This window comes from Tetrao urogallus, assembly GCF_951394365.1.
Source record: "Tetrao urogallus genome assembly, chromosome: 3".
Lineage (NCBI taxonomy): Eukaryota > Metazoa > Chordata > Aves > Galliformes > Phasianidae > Tetrao > Tetrao urogallus.
Genome location: NC_136815.1, coordinates 80,688,387 through 80,714,162, shown reverse-complemented (window position 1 = coordinate 80,714,162; position 25,776 = coordinate 80,688,387). Strand labels below are relative to the sequence as shown.

At 40.2% G+C, this 25,776-nt stretch overlaps 1 protein-coding gene across 1 annotated transcript; it reads right to left on the bottom strand.

The window, feature by feature from the left end:
* Positions 1–836: 836 nt before the first annotated feature.
* PRP4K (pre-mRNA processing factor kinase PRP4K) lies at positions 837–24,097 on the bottom strand (the record flags this gene model as incomplete). The annotated part of the gene is made up of 15 exons (XM_079533496.1): positions 23,877–24,097; positions 19,486–20,682; positions 15,752–15,925; positions 15,324–15,479; positions 14,630–14,711; positions 12,814–13,024; positions 10,552–10,625; positions 9,072–9,162; positions 8,253–8,400; positions 7,015–7,152; positions 5,645–5,798; positions 3,259–3,373; positions 2,631–2,782; positions 2,073–2,159; positions 837–1,040 (listed from the first exon to the last, which is right to left on the bottom strand). The coding sequence occupies exons 1-15, from the start codon at positions 23,912–23,914 to the stop codon at positions 837–839; spliced, it is 3,021 nt and encodes a 1,006-aa protein (XP_079389622.1). The 5' UTR covers positions 23,915–24,097.
* Between the last annotated feature and the right edge of the window lie 1,679 nt (positions 24,098–25,776).

Genomic DNA, 25,776 nt, shown 5'->3' with positions numbered 1-25,776 from the left:
TACAAAGTCTATAGCAAGTTGATTAAAAAAATTAAAGTAATAAGAAACAGTACACTGAAGGCGCTCTATCCATCAAGTGCGCGCTCTCAAAATTGTAAATGTGATGAACAGAACGGAAGTTGTAACTATGCCACAGTTGCAATGCCAGAAAATAAAAACAAGATCATTTATCAAACATGCAGGGAATTCTGCCACAATGCTACTGTCTCTCATTTGTCAGTTGTTCCAGTAAAATAACAGCTTAAACACCGGTGATGTTGATGGGTTAGCTTACCTTCAGTGTACTGAAAGTTGTACACAACCTGCTTTAAAAGAGGAGACCATCCCTGCAGGCAGGCTCAAGAAGGAACAGACCCCCTTCGGCACTGACTACACCAAGGGCATGCTGCTGTGGCCTGCACACACACACCTAGGAAAATGTGAATATAAACAGCATTTATGCTGGCCATTTTTTAAAGACAAAAATGAAGCCAAGTCTGCTAAAAACAAATCAACCACCCAGTATTACTGCTCTTTTTTTTTTTTTTTTTTTAAACAGATGCTTTTTTTCTTTTTTATAATATATACGAACTGCAACCATATACATTAGCATTGTACTTCTGTGCAGTCTTGGCAATTAAAACAGTTCTACAGTGAAAATTTTCACATAAGACACAAAACAGAATTACTCTAACATTTCTAAAAGAAATATCAGCCTTGACGTTAATTCAAATGTATCTTTTCTTCCTCAACTTTGCAGGGCAAATATTTATGTTTATATACATTAATAACTGCTGTGAAATTTCTTCAGTCTTTGTATCTTAATTACTCAAACCCTTTGAACTTCTTCATCTGGTTTAAATTTTTTCCTGGATGAAGGCGTGCTGCAGAGCCTGGTTGATGCTAATCCGTTTAGCTGGATCTAACATTAGGATCTGGTCCAACAAGTCCTTCAGCTGGTGTACTTTTTTACGCTGGTCTTCTGGGAGTCGCTGGCACCCAATCAAGTCTGCTAACAGGTCCTTAGTTGGATTAATGGTGCTCATTACAGTAACTTTCTCCTACGAACACAAAAATGGCAACCTTGTACAACAGTGGAAATACACAAAACCGCCGTAATTCTTACACCGCTTAAGCAGCTATTTTTTTGCAGGGTTTTCTTATCTCTCATCAGCAATGCTCTTCTTCATCACATGGCCTCATAAATACTCATGGCAGGCAAAGGAAAAGAGCGAATATAAAACGCTGGGGCAGGCCGGACTGCATCCTTTGCCGGCAGCTAATTGTATCTGATGTTCCAGTCCAGGCCAACTGCCTTTTTTCCTGGTACTGGGCACGACTGAAGAGACTGGCTTCATTTTCACTGCACCCTCTATTCAGGTATTTGTATGTATTATTAAGATTCCTCGCCCCGGCCTTCCTGTCTTCCAGGCATAATAGTTATTCTCTCAGCCTTTCCTCACAGGAGAGATACTTTAGTCCTCTGATCATCTGGGCCCTATGCAGAGCTCTTTCTAGTATGTACAAGTTTCTCTTGTACAGAGGAGCCCAGGACTGGACACAGTACTTCAGGTGTAGCCTCACCAATTCTGAGAAGAGAAAGATCAGGTGATCCTTCTTGACCTGCTGGCAAAAACTTTGCCTAATGCAGCCGAGAACAACACTAACCTTCCTAATGGCAAGGGCACACTGCTGGCTTATAGACAACTTGGTGCCTATTAAGACCCCAGGCCCCTTCCTGCAGAGCTGTTTTCTGGCTGGGTGTACTGGTGCCCAGGGCTGCTCCTTCCCTAGCACAGGACTTCGTACTGCCCTTGCTGAACATCATGAGATTCAGGCCAGCCCACACCTCCAACCTGCTGAGGTCCCTCTGGATGGCTGTGTGGCCCTGTGGTGAATTAGTCAGCCCCACCACTGCTGTGTCACTGTGCATTTACTCAAGGTGCAGTCTACTCCACCATCCAGTCCATAACCATGTAACCTGCGTACGCCCCTGCTAAAGGACATTCTGATAGTTTACAAAGTTTCGTTTGTAATTAAAATGTTAAGGTATGTTTGAAAGACCAGTAACAACAGACACGTGAAGGACTTACCCTTTCTGTCACTTTATCTACTTCTATATACATAAAGTTGAGATTTTGATCAAAGTGTTGATCTTTGAACACACCTTTTCGAATCATCTGGAAAATCAGGGAAAGACAAGAATTTTAGCTAAGCTCTCTGTGTTAATGAATTTCACAATTAGCATCAACATCTATTAACTGGGATTAGCATCTACTAACTGGGAAAACATGAATAACTTACTATTTCTGAATTACTTATCAAATAACTATGCTGAATAAAAAAATAACATTCAAACCAGTTGAAGAAGGACATAATACCTTCCACTGACTTACACTTTTTTTTTCAGGTCTGTGCCTTAGAAGGTTTCTGCTTTCACTTTACATTTAGTCTATGAAAAAGAAGCTGTATACTTTCACTTCATATAATTTTAAATTAATATAAATTATACATTCAGAGGATATCTGATATATACTTGCTGTTAAGAGATGTATCTGATAAAGAATTTCAGGGAGAAAACAAAGTATGTTTTACTGTTCACAACAGCAGTTTCAGATATCAAGTAAAAATCAAGTACTTATTTTTCTTACCTTGTTTGGCATCTTTCCTTTGAGATCCATGGCTAGTTTCAACATATGGTTATTGGTTTTGCCAGGAAAGAGTATTTTTCCTGTATAAAGTTCATATAACGTGCAGCCTACAGACCACATATCTATACCATAGTCATAGATTTTTCCTATAACTGAAACAGAGCAAGTCAAGTTAATTCCATAAAGGCAGCTTTGAAGACAATACCACAAAACCAGACAAATAAAAAAAGTCTGATTTAGAAACTCTATCGGTGCTTCTCCTCTTAGGAATAAGAAGGTGAACAACTGAAAGATTTTTCACTTTTACAGTATCCCAATTACAGAAAGGGAGGTTTTTACCTAACACCCAAACTGATCACCACAGCTTCATTTAGACAAAGTCATAACAGCACCCCTGCATCAAAACAAAGCTATAACCAATCAGAGTGACTGCATGTCCTCACTGAGCTGACCACCAGCACGCATGAAGAATCATAAAACATGCTTTCAATTGGCTGAATTTTTTGACTGCCACCATATTTTCAGAGTGATGGTTTGCTGAGATCAAACAAAGAGTAATCTCAAATCAAACTTTCATTTGCCTTACTGATACAACCTGCTTAATTGTACTCAATCCAAATGCACTTACTGATTTCAGGAGCTCGGTAAAATCTACTGACTAGATACGGCGTGATGTCGTTATCTGCAACATGTGAAGCTGATCCAAAATCACAAAGCTTTAATATCGTTTTAGATTCATTCACCTGAAAGTTAAACATAAGTGAATATTAGCACTACCTGTACACAGAATTGGCAACAGCACTTACGACTAACACTGTAAGAAAAACATTCAGCCTTGAAGTTATGGTTTCTTCCCATGTTTCAGTCTGTCTTCTCTGCATTCTAAGAAAACTGTCACACCTTAAACTGAAAGTGAAAGTTAATACTTGCACATCTAAGAAATACAAAGAAGTCAGTTTCGTGTATTTATTCTCCTACAGATTTTACTAGGCTTTTTTTTCTCATTATTAATTCTTTATTGCTGCAGGAACAGTGAATATTTTAGAAGTAGGGGGAAAAAAAATAAACTCTCAGCATAACTTAGCAGCTTGCATCAGTAGAAGTGTTAAAAGCTAAACAGAAAATATGCCCAGAATTAGCTTTCAAATTAGCTTTCTTTGTCTGCGCAGACACTAATAGTGACATCTCCCATTGCTTTGGAGATTTGTGGCAAGACACTAACTGAAAGGCACAGAAAGGATTACATATGCATTAATATACATTAGCATCTATTTAGAAAGTAACACAAACAACAAAATGATCCCACACACATACATCAAAGTACTTTCTAAATGGGTAGTAAATACAGCACATAATTTGACACAGTGTCCATATAACTCTTCCAATGCAATAGGGCATCAGCTTTGCTTTGCCTCATGCGACTCGGTACCAGAGCTAGCTGGAAAGCTAATCCCTCAAGCAGCCACTAAACACTACCTACCCCTAAATAAGTCAAGCTAGAAACTTGTATAGAGAGAATAGAGAATACCCATCTCAAGATCAGTCCAGAATGTGAACAAAGACATGTCAAACATCAGTAAGGAACATGTGAGTCACTTCTGTGTTGTGATCTGAGGCCAAACGTGTCGGGTGAAGAGCAGCCCTAAGAACAGAACTACTGCATTCAGCTTCATAAACTGGATAGTTACTTAACATGAACCAACAGCTTTATTACCAACATGAACGCAGGTCTGCCTGGTGTCAAATTTAGTTTTGAGAAGGAAATATAAGCCTCCCTGTCAGATTCCTAATTTATAAGCCATAAGAAAGAAACTTTAGTACACCCTAACATAAACAACTGCAAGAAAGTGAAAGTATGCTGCACCTTAGAACAGAAGGCAGAAATTTCTAAGAGATGGAGGGAACTCTGCATAAATTGAACATGTAGCAGTAAGAAACATAATTTTTAAATGTAAAATATCTAGACCAACATGTATGTAGTATGTAGTTCTATTTTCAGTAAATCCTGGATATGTTAAAGACTTCCCATTGTGAAAACAAATCCATTCATATTCCTTCCTGCCTCATCATCACTTTCCAGAATCTACTTGGTAAATGCTGACACTACATATTAGTTATTAAATCTGTTAATTTATTTCTGTTGGTGAACTAAAAAAAAAAAAAACCATCTGGAATTCACTACAGTGATTCAGTAGGAGAACTGGAGGCCACCAGTAATATGCAGTGTTCACAATCTCTTGGAAGTATGGAAAAATATCCTTGCTGGACCTGGATTTCATTCTAGATAACTAAATTTTATCAGTTTAGACTTCCACCTCTACTATCCAGAGTGCCACTCATAAACTAGAATACTATTCACATATCTCATGTTCAGCTAGTAAATTTTACAACAGTGATGGCAAGAAATCATAGAATGGCCTGGGTTGAAAAGGACCACAATGATCATCTAGTTTCAACCCCCCTGCTGTGTGCAGGGTCACCAACCACCAGACCAGGCTGCCCAGAGCCACAAAATGGTCATTTTTAAATCTTAAATTTTGTCCATAAAAACCAAAGTCAAACCACTTGATTCCTTTGATGTAGCTCTCACACTCTGCTAAGCAGAATGTTTCATGGGGAAAACAGGACAGTAAGGACTTCTTCAGTCATCTTATTCAAATGAACACAATCTCCTCCCAGGCTTAACCAAACTATTTTCATTTTTTCGTTCTGTAGAAACAAGAACATTTTTCAGGTACTGGTGAAAAAAGTCCTAAGACTTCTCCTAATAAAGAATACTGTCCTTGGAAGACTTACTTTCTAAAATGGTACAAGTGGATGCAGGTTTGTGTAAATGAAATATTTCATTTACATGCTGTATTACACTTCTTTATTTATACCAGTATAGCTTTTTTTCCCCAAAACATTAATTTTTTAACATTTGGAGGTAAAGTGAACTTTGACTTAATTTCACATACTTGATTTTACATTACAGAATGTCCATACAAAATATTTTTCAATTAGTTATTACTTACCAAAATATTATCTGGTTTAATATCTGCATGTAGGATATTGCATCTTTTAAGAAGTTTTAAAGCCAGGAACAACTGCTGGCTGTAGGAACGCACAGCTTTAATATGGAGACCAACATCTTTCCCATACTTTTTCAACACCTCTCGTAAGTTCATACTATTGTAAGAAAGAGAGAAAACAAAAGAGCTCTGTGAGGGGAAATATACTTGCCTTCTCAACTGTAAGAAAAACATGAATAAGTTTGTTAACTTCAGAAATTCTGGAGGAAAAGTGACGTTCAACTCAAGATACAAACCTCACTATTTGTAAAGCAACGAAACAAAAATGCTGGTTGATCAGATCTGCACTATACCATATACTTACTAGACTGGACATAAACTTCAGAACATATTTATAATCCGGATTAATTGGAGAGAATTGATTTGCACATGAACAGCATTTTCTGAACAGCTGCGTAGCCTTTGGGCTCAGTTTCTTGAGAAGCGATTAAATAGAAAATATGCAAAAGATGGAAACTGATGAGGCAATGCTTCAATGACTTGAACAGCAGATGAAAAGACAAATCCACAACAAAACCATGACTGGATGTAAACAGTGCACAAATGCGTTATGAAGAGACAGCACAAAGAAGCTCTATTGTCAGTAATAACCTTTATGACAAATATTAGGCACTGCATAAAACTTGCACTGCTTCAGCAAATGATTTATCTTCAACTCAAACTTCTATGGCAAAAATTAAAATATACAGGGAAAATTTAGGATACAAGCAATTGATGCAAACAACATCTAAGCAGGAATAGGAATTAAGGCAGCCAAAGTGTCTAGATCCACGATAAAGCTGTCTACAATTAGCCTGCCAAAAAATCCTCATTATTTAAAGGCAAGTTTACAGAGCACTGTAATCATCTTCTGTAGGTTGTTGCTATATATCTGTTTGTCACAGAATATACAGTATTTGCTCAACCTCCCTGATTACACATTCTTAATCCACACCACAAGGTAAAGAATTCTGTAAATCTAGGAAGAATATTTTCACTAAAAAAAGTCATTAAGAGGAGCATTAGTGAGATGAGTAATTTATAAATAATTTAATGTGATTAAATTAATAATTTATTAATAATAAATTACATCATTTCAAACATTGACCAGGGATGGAATTTACAACACAACTGACTATGAAAAATCTAACCAGTTCAGCAGATTTTGGATTTCTGCCTCTAGATTTTTTAGAATTGCTTAAATTCTTCAATCTTGGCAATGGAACAAAGTACCAAACTTAAAACAATAGTCAAGAACAGAAAGATAAAGATTACTTAGCTGACTTAGTTGTACTTTACTTTTCACAAAGGACACCATACACCTGTCATCTTACCTCAGTGGTTCGAATACCAGACAGAGATGTTGTTTGTGGTAGAAATGCCTGAACAATCTCAGACAGTGAAACTTGTCATCGGGATCTGCATCATTGAGCTTCTTCAGAAATTCCAGTTCTTTTAGACCAGTTTTTTGCCTGCAAACAAAGAAATACAATTAGAAAAGAAAACAAGTGAGATTCCAGTGCCTTGTTTAAACCTTGAGATTTACTTCCGCAGTTTTAGTTGTCAGTTTTAATAGTACTACATGATGTAGCACTGCTTAAAAAAACCCACAGCAGTGGTTCACTCTTGTTATGCGTCTTTGATCACCTTTGATTTTGTAACCTAGTTATTCTTCTCCCTCCTGTTTGTTTTGAAGCTACTTAACCACTTACACTATTTTAAAAATTTTAAACTAAACTGACTGACAGTCAAGAACACACCCAAACCAAATCATCTTAACACACCAAGCTAGCTTACTACCTTTTTTTTTCCCCTAAATATTTCTAGGTACTATTCATATAGCTCAAAATGACTCAGTTACACACAAACCAAAACAAGTTTTAAGACTTCCAGTGTAAAATGCATGGAGATTTCCATATAAGTTATCTGTAATGGATAAGTACATAACGCATGGCTGTAGCTGTTATGGCAGCAGATGCTGAAAATGAGTACTGGAGATTCTGAGTCCTCACATAACATAGCACAGTTTAATACAACATCACCCTAGTTAAGGGTCATTCAGTCTGGAAGACCTCCAGTGATTTTCTTTCCAATAGGCAGAGCACCATCACTTTCTCGTATCTTCTACACATGCGCACACATGGAGAATATGCAAAAATAATTAAATATCTTTGTCTAAGTTAGAGATGACTGACTAGTATCCAACCCACGGCTTCCCAAATGGATTTGGTTCATCAAGCCAGAATTTTACAGTCCTCAATTCCCATCTCAAAAATCTTAGGGCTGGGCAGACATAATCAGTGTTAAGCTTATTTCTTGCCACCACTGTTCCCTGCAGTTTTGTAAATGAGAAAGTGCCTGATGAAAATGCAAGTACCCTTCTCCTGTGAGTGCGGATACATAGTCCTCAAGCGCTTCCAATTACATGGCTCATATTAGCAGAAAAGGCAGGAACCACAGCTGTAATCTGTTACTTCACTTGAAACAAAGGAAGATTCAAATCACATCATGAAAAACTTACAAAAGTCTCACATGCTTTACTATAGTATTATTAAACAAAAACATTACTTACATAAGTTCATTGTTCCTGATGATTTTAACCGCTACTTCTTGGTTTGCTCTCGCCATATCCCTGGCTCGTACTACATTACTGAAGACTCCCTGACCAGTGTAACCATAGACATTGTAACGTTTATCTAGAACTTCACCTATATTAACACCTGAAGAACAAAAATCAAGCAATTCAAGTAAGAGTTACGCATCGTACGCACAATGAAATGTTTTATGAAAAATAAAATGGTTCTAAATCATATCAACAGTATAATCACTTAATTTCATAGCATACTAGCACCAATCTTTGTGGAAATTATGGGGAACATCAACAATTCTAAATTTGGAATTCTTCCCTTCTTGAGGTTAAAACCTGCATGCTCATTTCATCCATTACAGGTGTATTTATTTTGGCCCTTACACCTGCAAATGAGCTTTTAACACTGACCAGTAAGTAAAACATGTTCACTCACTCACTATCTCCATTGTGAATTCTAGGTAACAGCTACCACAAGGGCCACTAGATTATCTTGGATGCTAGATTTCTGGGTTTCAGATCCTGGCAAGCATTCCTTCATTCCTCCCTTTCTTTATGAGAGTGATTTCACGGCTGTAACTGTGGACAGGTTTTAGTTTTACCCTAACCAAAATTTTATATCTAGGAGCAACTTCTTGCACAAGTGTGCAAGAACAGAAAACTGCTTTGGGCACGCCATATGCAGCATGGCACTCACAGCAGAATATTCACATGACAGCGTTTCAGTACTTTTACTTTTTTCAGTTCTTTTCCATTTAGCACCCTCCTTCTTGCTATAGTTGCAACCCAGTAAATGAAACTTACGATAATAGCCTTCTGCATCAGTCCAGTTATCCCTGAGATTGGGGTTTTCTTTGAAGTCTTTTCCAAATCCAGCAGCCCTTAGACGAGCACTCTGAAACAGAAAGAACAAACAGAACAGCTTTGCCTGTGTGCTCTAGCTGTATGTTTTCTTTAATGTTTACTTATAAAAATCAGAAGTCCACATTACTGGGCACTTTTTTTTCTACTGAAACAATGCTCTTCTCCACACTACAAACACATTTATCTTGCAGGAGAAAAATACTACTGGACACAGAATGCTACTTAAATACCAGCATTTGAAGACCGCTGTAAGGAAACAGAATAGGGACATCGACAGAAATATTATTAAATGTGACAAATGAGACACGTTTCAACTATTACCTGCAATGAATTTCTACAAGTCAAATTAGAATACACAGTTTGGACCATATTAAGACTTACTACTTACAGTATATTTGTAGTAATAAAGTTTAGCGATCTGGGGGGGTAAATGTAACTGTGTAAGCCTCAAATTTCTTTCTGTTCATTCAGTGTCACCTCACAAAATCCATACTGTTACACTTAGAATCACAGTTGCTGCTGACATTGCTTAACTGAATTGACAGTATTATCTCAAATACAAATTCATGGGTAGTAAAAAATATCTGACTGAACATCAGTTTTTGCAGAGCAGAAAGTGACTACATACAAACCTACTTGTTATCCTGAAGATTTTAAAAGCACCTAAACCACCACTATTCCTGAACTATTTCTCTTTCTCCTTTGGTGTGTGCACGTGTGTGTTGGCTTTATTACAGTGACACCTCCTGTCAACAATCTTCTGTGAAAACTAATAGATTTCATCTGCCATAAAGCATGGTTAACTGCAGAATTTCCATCTTAAGAAGGAACTTGTTGCCTTGACTTTCTCAGTGACTTGTATCAGTAGCAACAAGTATTTAAGGAACTGCCAAGATTAGTAAGCTCCTTCAGCACATTTTGAAAAAGCTGCTGAAACAGTGCAAGAAGTAGAAATGGGAAATGCTTCTCTTCATCCAGAAAGCCTCCACATCATTACAACACATCATGAGCAAATTAAAATACATTACACAGACTTTTAAATTAACCTTATGTGAACCTCTGAAGAAGGCACACATCTCTGAAGAAAGAACAGAGCAACACAGCAGCTTTAACGTAAAAAGTTAATACAAAGTTTGTCACTGTGTGCCACGACAGCTCTCATTTGAACAGTGGATGAAGTACTTAATTCTTTGTTTACTCTGGCCAAAATCCTACTTGTTGCAGGTTTTCTTTCACTGAAATATTAAAAGCTGCTTTGTCTGCTTCAACTGATCAAAATATTAAAATTATCAACTCAGTTACTTTGCTTTACTTTGCTTTTACTAATCAATGTTCCCACAAACCTCAAGTGACAGCAACCCTTCAATAAAAAAAATAAGCAAAAAAAGAATCATTCATTTCATCTCCAAGAATTACCTACATCAAAGTATGCAGCAAACATATCATCTGATTCTGTGAACATATCAGGAGCCAGCAGTTTCTTCTGAGCTGAACCTTGAAAGGAAATTCACATTATTCAAAGTGAGGAAGATGGCAAGCAGACAATTAGCAATGTAGTCTGTGACTTTATATTGGTACAACACAACCTCAAAATCAACATGGTGGCAAACTGAAGATTTGCAAGGAAAGTTAGAGCTAATTTACATTATCCATATACAAAAATGAGATGGTTAAGTTCTTAAAAAATTGTACCTCTTTGAAAAATTAAGTATAGCAGCTTTCAAGCAATCCACAAACCAGGAATATGAGGCTGGTACTTTATATGATCCTTAAAAGTGACTGCACAAAAATATACATTTATATGTATTACAAGATGCAGACATGATTTCAATACACAAGTGTGGGGTTTTCTGATAATCACCAAGTATTTTACTAAAAACCAAAGTTGTACACAGCCCAGAAACTGTTTCTTTGGAAAATGTTTTCTTCAGCTCCATCAGAAAGGATCTCATGTAGCTTACAGTGAAAGATGAAGGTAATCATGTTTAAAAGACAAACAACCTTAATGTGGAGATGATTATCCCTCTGTCACCTTTCAATCTTTAAAGTCTGAAAGACATCTTAGTTGGTTCACAAGACAAAAGCAAAGAAATGTAAATTAAGTTTACATTGGTGAATGCAAACAAACTTCAAACTATTCCATAACACACAGTATGGTAGTAGCATTCCTTCATTACCATGGTCAGACACAGGTACTGTTAAGGGTATTAAGCAAAGGAGAGAAATAAACAGTTAACCTTAGAATTCTCCAGTCTCCTGGGGGAACCACTTTCAAACAAAACATCAATCTTCTGAAAGCATCAAAAACTCATCCATCATACTGACATTGTTGTTTCAAGGTACAGACCCTCCTAGCAGCTGCCTTGATTTTTCCTTTTAATTTCAATTACTCACATTTTAACTGGGCTACAGTGATTACTAACGATTGCATTAGTGACTTACTATTGTGCCTTTATAGAAGGTCAAGTTATATATTGCTCTGACAAAACAAACAGATGATCCTGTTTCCTCCTGTTGTTACAGCCACCTCCAATCCAGACACCTACCAATATACTGAAGCTCCTGCAGTGCATTGGTGCAACTGATCTTTTTGTTTGTTTGTTTTAAAATCCTCTCTAATGTCATTAAAAAGCCCATGTAGTTAACAGTTTTATTTCTATTATCTTTTAGTGGACAAAATTAGAAAGCAAAAAATATATTAGTGAGTGTTTTATATAAAAAGGACTGTTCCACCTTGTGCTATGCTAACAGAGAAAAGGTACACAAGAGTGTTCTTTTCACCTTCATAACAACAGAATAATCTCAAAATGCAATCTGCACAAGGGAACACCAGGACAAACTGCTCTGTACCAGTCCCAGAGATGTGCAGCTTTACTATTTCAAGGAAGGATCCACTAGAACATAGCCAAGGATATATCTAGTAGGTGATACGAAATACAAGCTGTCCAGCTATCTCCTGAAGGGCTGGTCAGGTTGAACAGCCAGTTCAAGTATGTCTGCATGGCAACTGGAGACACACCTTTGGCTGGCTGGAAGACTTAGGCTATACCAGCCTCAAAAGAGGGTCCGAAAAAAAAAATTCCAAACAAACCAACAAGATCTATGGTCTGTGTTCCTTTTGCCACAGCGGGACCATGGCAGGCAGGAAGAGGAGGACAACAGTATTCCTTCAGCAAGAAGTTACACGTGGGCAAGCTAGCAATGACTCTCAAAAGCCCCATCATTCTAAACAACTTCAGATACACATGCATTCTTCAAACAGTTGCTCTAACCAATAAATGAATGAATGAAGTCATGGTTTGCAACTAATTCCAAAACGAAGAGAAATAAATCAAACTTCTAAGAAAAAAGTATGCATAAGTGAAAACTTTTCATTTAAAAAGAAGTGGTTCTTAATTATCAAATCAGACATCACTATCTGCTCTTCCATATTTATGGAATGAACTGTATTAAGAGTTACTAGAAATATGGAGAACACTTTGTTCATGTCAACCTCCTTCACAAACAAGCTTTATTATTTTAATACTATGTTTGAAATATCTTAATGTTCAAGGAAATACTGCAGACTCTGTCCAAAAAGTCAATATGCTCCCAAGTCTAGAGGTATATAAAGAAACAAAGGAATACATCTATTTTGCACTGTTTTAATACACTGCATTCAAGTGAGGTTTCAGATTCTTACCGTTGTTCTGTTCCACTGTCATGAGGTTGTGTTTGGCTTTTACTGACGCCTCAAAGGTGTCCACGTTTTCCCGTTCATACTCCTTCACATCAGCAGCGACCCTTTCCAGGATGTCATCCGGTGAATTTGAGCGACTGCGCGTACTGCTCTGAGGACTGCTTGGTTCAGATGGCACAGATATATTACTGTCTTCTGTCTGGCCCTTGTATTTCTAAACAGAAACACAATTATTAACCTCAGCATTACAGTTTATCACAGTTTAATTATTGTTATTTTCATCCCTAATGGCTTGTGCTGAACATTAAATCTTTGCCTTCATAATCACCTACATCTCTAATGGCAAATTCTACAGATACGTAGAATTGGTATCATAGAATCACAGAATTGATTGTGTTTGGGTTGGAAGGGACCTTTAAAATCACCTCATTCCAATCCCCTGCTATAGGCAAGGACAGCTCTCTCTAGACCAGGTTGCTCAAAGCCTGTCCTCAAATGCTTCCAGGGAGGGGACATCCACAACCTCACTGGGCAACCTGTTCCAGTGTCTCGCCACCCTGACAGTAAAGAATTTCTTCCTCATATCTAGTTTAAATCTACCCTCTTCCAGTTCAAAGTTTCTCTTCATCCTGTCACTACATGCCTTTATAATGAGTCCCTCCCCAGCTTTCCAGTAGGCTCTTTCAGGTACTGGAAGGCTCCTATGAGGTCTCCTCAGAGCCTTCTCTTCTCCAGGCTGAAGAGCCTCAGCTCTCTCAGCCTGTCCTTGTAGGGGAGGTGCTCCAGCCCTCTAGTCTTCATGGCCCTCCTCTGAACCCGCTCTAACAGCTCCATGCCCTGCTTGTGTTGGGGGCCCCAGAACTGGATGTAGGTTATGAAAACTCATTCTACTACAACTCAGTAAAACTGAAAAAGTGCATGACATTTCAGGCACCTCTGTATTTCTGTATTTCCTTCCTTGTGCCTGCCATAATGTTAGTACTGACAGATTCATTATGACAACAGTTTGGCAAACAAGGAGTAAAATAAAGTCCTTAAAAAATAATTCAGTCATTGTTCTGAAGGATTTTATCATTAAATTTATATAAAAATCAAAAGATGACCATTATTTTTAGTGCTGCTTAAATTAAGTACTACATTATAACCAGTGTTTTTATAATTAAGTATTAAGTAAAAACGTCACAGAATTTTGCCTGCTGTGTTCTGTGTGCCAAATCCCGCCTTTAAAAGAAAAGCCCACTTGTCCTTTACAATTACATCCCCTCAGCCTGGACTCTCTTTCATTGGACTCAGTTACACATTACTCATCACCACTGCCACCTTCTTACCAGAAGCAAAACCTTAATGGCAGCAAACACATACGTCTGACTGAATCGACTTTCATGAAGGAGAAAGCAATTCAGTGGCTCTACTAAGTTTTGGAAAGGGACAAGTGCTATTTGAAACAAACTAACCACTTTGATTAACTGATATCTAAGTGTTAAACTGATATTATAATATCAACAATGCAGCCCTGAGGAAAACCTGTAGGTGAGAATAAATGAGAATATTTTTTAATATGTCACATCATAGGACCGTCAGACAGCGTTTGATTGTGACACAAAAATGACTGATGGGAGAGTTGCTTCAGTCTTAGAAGTAATGCTGCTGCAGTAGAAGTGTCAGCTCTGACCAAGACTAATCTTTAGAATAATTTAATTGGAAAAAAATAGTAATAGCGAATACTATTGTAATAGGGTAATACCCTTCTCCTTTATCACACTTTACACTAAAAACATGGAATTTATTTCCATAACCCCTGTGATAATACAGCCATTACCTGCACGATTGCTTGCCGCTGTAACCTTCGCTGTCTTATTTCTGCTTCTTCATCCTCTTCTTCCAAATCAAAATCTTCAAGACTATAAAAATACAATTACTTTTTATGTAGCGTCATAAACATAATATTACATCCTGAATCCTACTAAATGCTGTTTTTTGGTGCAGAAAGCACACAACAGAATATCGAACCAAAATTGTTAACCTTACTCAGAAAGCAAAACTTATTAAAACCCAGTGTGTACATTCATGTTTCCTTACTGATAAAATGTGTCCACAGATAGCTTGAGACAAAGCGTTTCATTCCCATCTGCAGACTTGACTGTTATGAATGCATTATCTCATGCTGTCAGATTAGATATTTAGCAAATACAGAGAATAGGATCTTAACTGCTAGTAGCAGTTAATCCTTTCTGGCTTTCAAGCAATACCCTAAGATACGCACCAGACCAAATTATTTTCAAAAGACATTTATCAAGTCAAAATTAGAAACCAAACCACGCATGAGCCCCTAAAGGTCTCCCCACCAAACAACAGATCTCAATCATCCCAATAGCAATTGGACAAGATTAAAAGTAATGTAACATGATTAAGGTTGTAGACAACAACCCGAAAACCACAGCATGAAGTTCTGGTTGGTTCCCCCCATTACTGGATCTGCATTTCAAGACAGTAAATTAGACCTTAAGACTTACTTTTCATCGGATGAAGACTCCTGTTCAGCTTTCATGCCCTCGGAAAGACTGCCTTTAAATTTGTCTTCTTTAACTTTGCTCCTACTCCTACGTCTGTGGCCACCACGTGACCTGGACCTCCTTCGAAGGCGAGACCTACTTCTTCGGCCTCTATCCCTGGTAACAGGAAGGGGGATTTTTTGTTTGTTTTGTTTTGCTTTTTATTTTCTTGTTTTTAAAAGAAAAAGAGGAAAACCTACTCATAAAACAAAGACACACAGCAACTCCAAGTAAAACAACAACTGAATTTATGGAGGACAAGATTAATTCAACTGTGCCAACTTATAAATAAGCAGGGACTGAAAAACGCATTATCTCTTTACACATAAGATACCTTGTGACTCTTGTATCCTGTAAAACAAACGAACAAGCCCACGTGGTGTCCTTACCTCCTCCGAGGGGACCGACTCCTCCTTCGTGGAGACCGGCTGCGTCGAAGGGGTGAGCGAGACCTCCTCCGAATGGGTGAGCGGGACCTTCTTCGGGATGGAGACCACCTGCTGGGCGGGCTGATATCTTTTGATCTTTCACGTCTAGACAAAATATCATCTCTGGTTCGCGTTCTTGAAATGAAGAAAACCACAGTAAAATAAGGAGCGAGCTGAAAACAAATCCTCCAGTTCCTTCTAAAATCTCACTTTTAAGTATCTTCCTGCAGGCGAGGATCCATCAGATGGATTTCTGAGTGCAGAAATGGCTATGTGTGCTGCAGAGCTGGCTGCCCTCCATGTGCTCGTCTCCCCAGCCTGGGAAATATGTGCCCACACACAGGTCTAGCTCAGGACAACTCTGGAAGCAGAGCTAGTTAATCACTACGATAAAACTATGAAATTTCTAAAACAAAGTTTGCATTTATGTCTTACATAAATAGCAGCCTGTTTTCATGTTGATCAGAAGTAATATTCAATAAATCAAACCTAAAACCAAATTCTTGAATTTTTCTCAGCAATTCTACAACATGGAGTTTAAATTTAGGACAAACTATTCTATGACAACTTCCATGTGTTTTCCAATCTGGCTTCTAGAAGTGAACAGCTTCTGCATTCCACATAGTGCAGTAGTGCAGCTAAAAGCAATTCTCAATTAACACTTCTCAAATTAAAATAACTATACACACACACACACATCATATATATATACACTGTGTTCATTCTTATCTATACAGATGAACAACTATTTAAGGAAAAAAAAAATCCTTCATGAACCAACCACACTAAAAATCTTAATGGTATCCCGAGACAGCAGGACTTCAATCCAAAACAAAAGTTAAAAATATTTGACAACAATTCTGATGAGGCTGTAATAGAAATTCTTGGAAAATATTTCCACTGTTGTTCAATTAAGATGCTGCTATTCCATTTCCTTTGTTTTTACTTCTTTTAAATTGAATCAGGACAAGATATTTCAGGTGCTGTATCTCATGAATGCACAGTCTCTCAGGTCTGAAAGATCAACTCTACCCATTCTGAAATGATGTTTTTGGTTTTTTTAGTGACTGCTATTAACAGCTTCAGTTACCCTAGCTGCATATAATGAACACACATGCAGAATTGATGGATAATAGTAAACAGAAACAAAGCACACACAGAAGCAGTGCTGGTTTCTGCAAGAATGATGGAGAAGATCCCCTTTTCACTTTTAATTTATGTTACATTTTTGTGAACAGTGCCACGAAAAAAAAGCCACACAGGATGAACTGACAAGCCTTCTAGTTTACAACGTGGTTGTGCTGCCAAAAGCCAATCAAAATAGCTGCAAAAAGAATCCCAATCAGTTCAGGGATCGCATACATGTGATAGGAAGTAGAAGGTGATTAGAAACCCATAAGTAATGCTGTACAGTAACATACTTCAGTCAGGGAACTAAGAAGTATCTTACACGAGTGGAACACTGGGAGCAAATATGAAAAATCAAATTCCTGGGAATTTGTGGTTGAAACTGCTCACTGGAGCTCCTGAAGTTACCTGGCAGCCTGGGTAGTTACAGGCAGTTAAAACTCAAACATGGGAACATTGGTTCAAGATGTCCCACAAAGAAAGCCTGTTCACTTCCAGCAGAAAATATTTCTCAGCAGTCCCCCACACAAGAGTGTAGCAAAAAAAAAATAAAGGTATTACTAAAGTTACTTTTCTATGAACTTGACAGCAAAATTCTAAACACGTGCATCTCTTGCAGTAGTGTTTAGACAACTAATTCAAACTGGCTGCAACACAGCAGCCTGCACTGAAATGCAGTTTCACTAGAAATGAAAACTGAAACTAAGACAGACAAGTACTATGTCCAAGCAACGTAATGGAGTGCTCGTTCACCAGGAACTGGTTGGATAAACTGGTGCCATTTACAATACTTGCTTCATCTCATTAACACCACAGGGGCCGTTTTCCAAAGTGCCTGCAGTGTTGCTTGTCAATAGTATACAGACAAAGCCAGCTGGTAATTGCGCCTGTGGAAGATACCCCATGTTTAAAATTATCCATCATCAAGATGCTCAACTCTTGCTTCCTGGATTGTTTTGTTCAATGCAGCCACATCCAACCCTTCAGCCTGGCACTGCGGCCGCCTCTTCCCCGCACCATCACGGCTGTGGCTCTGTCCCTCTGAGCACTCCTGTCCAGCCCTGGGCACTCACCCACTGCTACAACAACCACACAGCGGTGTGTGATTGGGACTGCCTGGATGGAACCAGGGGAACGGGCACTGCAGTGCTGACTCCGGCTCTCCTGCTCATCTCAGACACTCAGTAGAAGTGAGACCTGTTACATGTTCCATGTGCTTAAGCATCTTGGAAAATTGCACTGTGCTTAATTTGTAAGGAAATCGTGTCAGTTTCCAAAGTTGACAATTTAAAAAGACACTATATGCAAAAACATGCAGCCACATTCAATGTGTATCAAGGAATGCTTTACAGATAAATTAGTGAAACTGAAAAAAATCTCAAAGATTTTTCTTTAAAAAGCACTCCATTATTAGAGAGAAATATCCCTCACTTCACAATCGTGCCTTATTCACGGCATCACTTTTGGCAGCACGTACATTTGTGAACACCTGTTTTCAAGGATGAAGTACAGGAAGAGCAAAATTTCAGTAGAAATCTCTGGAGAACACCTCGAGAGCTCACTAGGAATTTCAGCCACTGCCACTGACCCAGTCTGGCACATTAGTATCACAAAAACAAAAAGGGTCAGAAACAGGGTCAAATATCCCACTAGTTCTACTTTTTTTTTTTTGCTTTGCTTTAATAAATAATATTTTAAAATTCCTTACTTATATACATTAAATATACTATGTATTTTATATGCGGCCCGAGACAATTCCTTCTTGCTCAGTGAGGCCCAGGGAAGCCTAAAGTTTGGACACCAATGGTTTAATGGGTTAACTTCCAAAAGTGTATACAATCTTATTGTTCTCTGCTAAGGAGCTTGCTATCCAGGCCTCACCAGATTCAAAAATGCTACTGTCTGATGGTTTATATTAAATCTCAAAGTAACTGCTTTCAGAACCTAAACTGCCTTTTAAAACAAATGACAAAAGTATGTTAAAAAGATTAAATCCTTCCTCTCTCACTTATGCATATGCAAAATATGGCAATAATATACAAGTTTGGGCCCACTATCAAAACAGACCAGTAACGCTACCATGACTCCACCAAATTAAGAGACAAAACATTTGTAAGTAAAAAAAAGACTAAGAAGCATATCTGAAAGTCTAGTTTACACCATTCACACACGCTTTTCAGTAGGTGTACGGGGAGATGCCAACACTGACATTTAAGAGGAGAGGGAAGAAAGTTCTCCCTTCATAGGAATTCCTGAAAACAACATTATATTAACTTAAGAACCAAAACAGAAGCTAAAATCTGAATTCAACACAGCAACAAAAAGCAAAACCTGAGCTACAAAACTTGTTCCCAGTCCTGGCGAGAGCAACAAACAGCAAAGCTGGCTTTGTGTGTCTGACAGCTGGGGTTAGTATTTTTGAAAGATGACTGCATGTAATGGAAGCTCATCACACGATACACAACCTGATTCTCTTTTAACAGCTCTTTTCAGAATGAAAGAGAAACACCAAACTAGAAGACAGTTATTCCCATAGCACATTTTTGCAATGGTTCATGACATTTTACCTGGGAGATGAAAGACGCCTCCTCTCTGATTCCCTTCTCTTCCTTTCTGCAGATCTACTCCTCAACCTTCTAGCTGGAGAGCGGGTTCGAGAGGGAGATTTACTCTGTTTGGATCGACGATCATTAAAGAGAGGGGACCTGCTTCTTCTTGACTTTTCACGTGGCTTAGGAGACAAGCTTCTTCCTTTTGGGCTTCGGCCTGGTCTTCTGGGGGACCTGTTTTCTTTCCCTGAAGAAGCGTCTTTAGAAGGAGATTTAATTGGCTTTTTATCTTTGTCAGTCTCTGATCGCCTAGATTTTCTATCTTTGGACCGCGATCGTCTATCTTTGGATTTGCTTCTGAGTTCTGCTGGAGATTTGGACTTTCTGCCGCGATCTCGATTTTTGCTTTCATTTACAACTGGAGACTTCCTGCGATCCCTTGATTTACTCTTATCGTCAGCCTTGTTTCTGTCTTCTGGGGGAGATTTAGACTTCCTATTTTTCTCCTGAGATCTTCTTTTAAGCATTGGAGATCTTGATTTCCTTGAAGTCTGATCTTGAGACTTACTTCTTTTACAGGGACTTTTGGATTTTCTCCTCTCTTTCGACTTGCTTCTGGTTGTTTTCTCTTTGATTCCATCAACCGCTACCTTGCTTTTCTTTTTGTCAGATCTGTGCCTAGTCCTTTCTTTTGATTCACTCTTATTTCCTTTTTTGGAACTAGCTTTATTTTCCACAGGTTCTAATTTCCCCTTAGTGTTTGACTTAGTTGCAGGTCTAGTTCCATTTCGTGCCTTTTCGTTAATTTCCCCCTCCTCTTCAGATCCTGACTCATAACCTTGTAATATCAATCCCATACCAGACTGGACTTTGCCTTCCATTAATTCATTTTCAAGTTCAGCTTTCAATAAAGCTCTTTGTTTCTCCAAGTCTTCCAGAGGAGCTAAAAAATCAATTTTAGTTCTTTTAGCTGGTCCATCTTCCTTGTCAGAGGCATCGGCTACCTCTTTCCGTTTATGTTTCTTATGTTTGTGTCTGTGTTTATGTTTTTTGTCCTTATCTTCTTCTGATGAATGTTTATGTTTCTTGTGTTTACTTCGGTGTTTGTGTTTCTTTTTTTTGTGTCGGCTGTGCTTGTTCTGAGGTTGATCTGCTTCTGACACTTCCCCATTTTCTTCATTTGTACTTTTCTCAGATGCGTTAGCATCCTCAGCCCTGCAAAAAAAGAAAACTAGCCATCAGTACCAGCAATTCACGGCAGCCCTTAAACTCAAGTTAGTTTGATAGCCTCTTTTATGACAGAAGCTGACTGGTATTTAATTACCTGCTTTTGGAGAATTAAAAACGTATGAGCAATGTAATGAAGTTGTAAGAGCAGGCATACTTTGTCACCAACAGACAGCTATGACTGCAAAAAGAAATACTAGCTTAGGAGGATGGAGCAAATACACCAACAAAACAAACCACGTAGGTTTGTTACTGGTTCAATGTTACTGGTTCAACACTGCCAATATTATACAGCAGTGCTGTGCATTTATACCTCCTGTTAGTTCAGTATCTGTTTTATTCACTGTTCCATTCCTATGCCAAATCCAAGCTATGTCCTCTAAAAGTACTTTCAAAAGACAGAGCGCAGTTTTCCTCCAAAGATCAAAACTTATTTCAGGGAGTGATTCTGACCCCCTAAGTAAACCATCCTGCAGAGTCTCAAGCACTGTTTCTCTCAACTGATTCTCTCAACTATCATTCCTCTCCATATGTGCATACACACGTTAGACAACACAGAACTGTTCTTATCCTGCATTTATGTAGGATAGTAGTGCGATGCAGGGAACAGTATCAAAGAACAGGATCAATTAAGAACACCTAATTTCAGAAAAGCTTTCCAATAGAATACAGAAGCTTATTAGCTTCCTGAGGAAAAAAAGTATGTTCTCTTTAGACCTGTAAAATGGCATTGGACAGAAACAAAAAACAAACAGAAAATAAGTATAGAACAGGTTATTAAAATAATAATGGTCTCTTAAAAAAAAAAAAAAAAAAAAAGAAATCTAATTTCAATTAGCTAGTCACAGCAACAAGCACTTTAATTAGACAAGGAGTTCAAAAATTACATAAGTCAGTGCGCACACTCCACACATTCACTTTTATTGTTTTCCCTAGAAGCTGAAATTGGCTTATCAATAGACATAAACAGCTCTCAGCCAATACCTTCAGAACATCAATTACCAGCTACAGCAAGATGGATATTTGCCTTTTAAAATCTGCTGCCAAATCACATCTTAGGTGCCAGCATCGCCTTTCTGCAAACTCACCCCACCTGCACTAGTTTTGGAACTCGCTAATGCTCTGGTATTTTAGATACTGCTCTATCCCCAGCCTCATTCATTGAAGGGAAGCTCTTGGGGTGTGATGGTCACAGTGGTGGTGAGATGCACACAGAAATGTAGATACCCTCAGAACCCCACTAGGTTCATCCTACAGAGGTCTCTGAAGAATATGACCTGTGATCCATTGGTATAATCATATCAGAATTATTCTTAGCCAACTAAAGGATGCCACCTCACTACAAAGTCAGTTTACATTCTCCTCATTAAGGACGGGGTCTTCAAACAGCACAGTTAATGATTATCTCCTATGTGAGTTAATGCAAATTCATATACTGGAAAACAATCTAGACTTATTGTCAGCGTACTCTGAAATAATTTGCTGAAACTGTTGACACTTCACTGCTCAAAAATATCCTCAGTCCCTTTCCAAGGGAGCAGCCTATTTGAGTTAAAAATATGCTAGCTTCTAACAGAAGTGTTAATGCTGCGCGTTTCTCCTTTTACATCTCTACCACTACTGCTGCTTACTCAACCAGAGCACATAGGAAGAAGGGCTTTTTTCTTAACTGCCCCTCCTGTCACCCGACATCACCACACAACAGACTATGGAAAACAAGTCAAACAGCCACCAGAGGAGTTTGTTTAATGGTATGTTTGGCACAAAAGACACACACAAAAAAAAGTAGTAGATTTAAAACTTTCTCAATTTGGATCTGCAATCCCGAGCAATGAGTTAGCAAAAGGGCAGAGAAACGTGGCAAGGAGCACATTAAGGTGACCGTGCATCTTTCAGGACTTCTCAGCTGGCTACAGGGAGCTGTGAGGGTCCCCTGTTGACACATTCATGTTTTTTCAATACATTATAAGAATATTGCAGGTCCATTCGAACTGCTCCAGAGAAGCCTCCTTTTGCCAGCATTAAATCACACAACAGTTTGGGCTGAAGGGACCTTAAAGCCCAGCCAGCCCCCTGCTGTGGGCAGGGCTGCCATCCACCAAATGAGACTGCCCAAGGAAATGGTTCAGAGCTACTCCACGTGCAGGCACTGATTTATTTCATGTAACACCATCAAAACACAGGCAAACTTTTAATTCGTTTAACAGCTTCAGAGTTGTAATTACATGGAAGAGAAACATTTTAAGAAGACTTCAGAAGGCGACGAGGCCATGAGGTATCTTTATGCTTCCATAGGAGTTGTGACATCTGTGTTACAGCCTCACTGTCCCTTTTTTTGGGATTCAAGGAGAAGAACTATGGGAAGCCTATGAAGATTTGCAAAGATTTCACCCATTTCTTCCCTACCTTTGGGCTTTCTATCGCAGTCGTCACTTTATTTCCCTTATTTACGGTTCCCTACAGGGCACTGAGCATATTTATCGGCACGCTCACGTGTTCCACACGGTTCACACACAGACGAGGAAAAGCAGTTTTCCACTCCTGTGCCTAACGGGTAAAAACCATCCTCAGACAACGGGAGAGAAGGGGAGCACAGACAGCGTTCCACGAGGCCGAGCTACCCGGGCGACGCCGAGGAGCGGCGAGGCGGGCTCCGGGCGGTGGAAGCCCGCGGAAAGCATCGCGCAGCCCCCACCGCCGCCAGCCGCCACTCACGCGGCGGGCCGGAAGGAGGGGCCGCCGGCGACAAATCGCTTTTCGCTTCCAGCAGCGCCGGCACTCTTGGTACCGCGAGAGCCCGCGGCTCGGGGAGTCGGGCTGAGCGCCGAGCGGCGGAGCGGGCCGGGCCCGGCGGGGCGGGAGGCGCACGCGGCCGGAACGCACGCGCCGCTCCGGGCGCCGCTTCCCCTCCCCCGCCCCGAAGGCCATCCGCCGAGCGGCCTCAACCTCCTCCCCGCGGCGGGCCGGGCCGCGAGCGGCTCCCGGCGACCGCGTTCGCACCCTTCTCCGCGGAGCGGCCGCCCGCCGCCCTTTCCCTCCTCGTTCCCCCCGCCGCCTCCGGCCCGGCCGCCCCGCCGCCGGCCGCCCTTCCCCGCGCCGGGGCCGCTCGCCGCCTCCTCCCGCCCCGGAGCGCCGTGTCGAGCGGCCGCCCCGCCTGCCCGCCCGTCCCACCCGTCCCTTACTCGGGCGCTCGCTGTTCGGGCTCCGCCGCGGCGGCCATTTTGAACTTCCAAACTCCTTCGCTGCCGCTGGGGAGACGCGGGGCCGCGGCGCACGCGCAGCCGGGCCGCCGGGAGGGGTTGGGGACGGCGGGGTGGCGGCCGCCGGAAGCGAACCCTGCGTGCGGGGCGGGCTGCGAACCGCCGGCACCGCCCTCAGCCTCGGGGCGCGCGGGCGGTGGTGGGGAGCGGGCGGGAGCGTGGCGGCTGCGGTGCTGCTGATCCGTCGGCTGTTGCTAAGGCGGCCCGGAGAGGACTCTCGTCGTTCTTCTGCTGGTTTGCCCACCGGCACCGCCTGAAGACGAATGAATTTAACTGCGAACGTGCTGTGCTCCGCCGGCGAAGCCGAGGAAGTGAAACCTCCGGGCGCTACCTCGCTGTGTCTCCGGGCTCCGAACGCACGTTGCTGGCCCGGTGCAAGCGCTGCTTGTTCCAGCATCAGAAGCAAGATCACAGCACGCCTGGCTCCACATTCGAGGTCCGGCTGGATGGGGCTCTGAGCAACCTGATGTGTTGCAGGGATCCCTGTTCATTGTGGGGGAGTTGGACTGGATGACCTGCAAGGATCCCTTCCAACTCAAATGGTTCTATGGTTCTGAGTCAAGTGTCAGTCAGTCCTAGCATGGACCAAGATGGAAGTGTGTCATACAGCACAAGAGATGAAGTTGACCAAGAAAATAAAGAAAACCCTGCAAAAACATCTGTCTCGTTGCTACTGTTGATGTCAGATGCTGTGATATGAGCCTGGGGAGTCAGAGCAGTAGTTCACCTGGCCCTTGCTCTTGTGAAGTCGTAAACATCTTGTTCAGAGAAGAAACAGATCGGTTTCAGCTTGAGGAGCCCCAGCCTGCAGTTTCTGCTTCTCTTTCAAATTCTGTAGGCTCTGGCAAAAGAACAAAAGTGAAGAAGCAGCCCAGGCTATTGCACCTTTAAGCTTGTATTGTGTTTCCAGTGTCAGAACTCAGACTATGGTTTGAATCCTAAAGCTAAACTGAAGGCTGAAAATCGCAAAAATTAGAAGAAAGCTAAATGTAATGATAGATGGTTAGCTCATCCTATGAAAGATGTTTGCACCTTAAAGCCGGGCTCTAAAAGAGCACAGTGTTCCTCTGGCTATATTTACAGCGTGGAGCTGAAGTCAAAAGATGTTGAGAAAATCCAGGAAAAGTGCCTTGATGTGGATTGAAGTTGTCACGTGACTCAGTGGGTCCTAATGGAAAATCTGTTGAACTTGCTCAAGCAGATACAAGTAACTTAGCAGGGCTTCCTCCATGGAGGTGTTTTCTGTCATCAAGTGCCTGGGGAATGGCACAAGAATTCTTCCAGGGGAAACTTTATCTCTTTCGGTGCAAGAAGTATTCACCACTTGAAATCTCCATGTAGCTTGCCATTAATGGGATCCATCCAAATGTCTCCACTTTGATTTTGCCAGTAAGTCAAATATGTTTTGTATTGTAGTACACCTGCCTCAGCTGTATACTTGTCACTGCATGTAACTTTTCATGGTCAACGGTAATTAGTAGAGACTTTCAGCATTGTATATGCTATTGTAAGAAGCTACAGCAAACCAACTGTTTGAAAAAGAAGACCTAAGAATTACAAATATGTTGTACAACTTCACTTTTTGGTGCCGTTCTTTCATTTTGCAAAATCTTAGCTCATTTTATAGTGTGGATTCTGAGTAGTTGATCATATTCCAGTAATTTCGAAATTGTTTCTAAGGGTCAGCAGCTTTGCTATAGTTAACAAGAAACATATGGACATGTTACTGAGGAATGTGGCACATGAGCATGGTGGGGATGGCTTGATAGTTGAACTAGCTGATCTTAGAGGTTTTTTCCAACCTTAACGATTCTATGAAGAT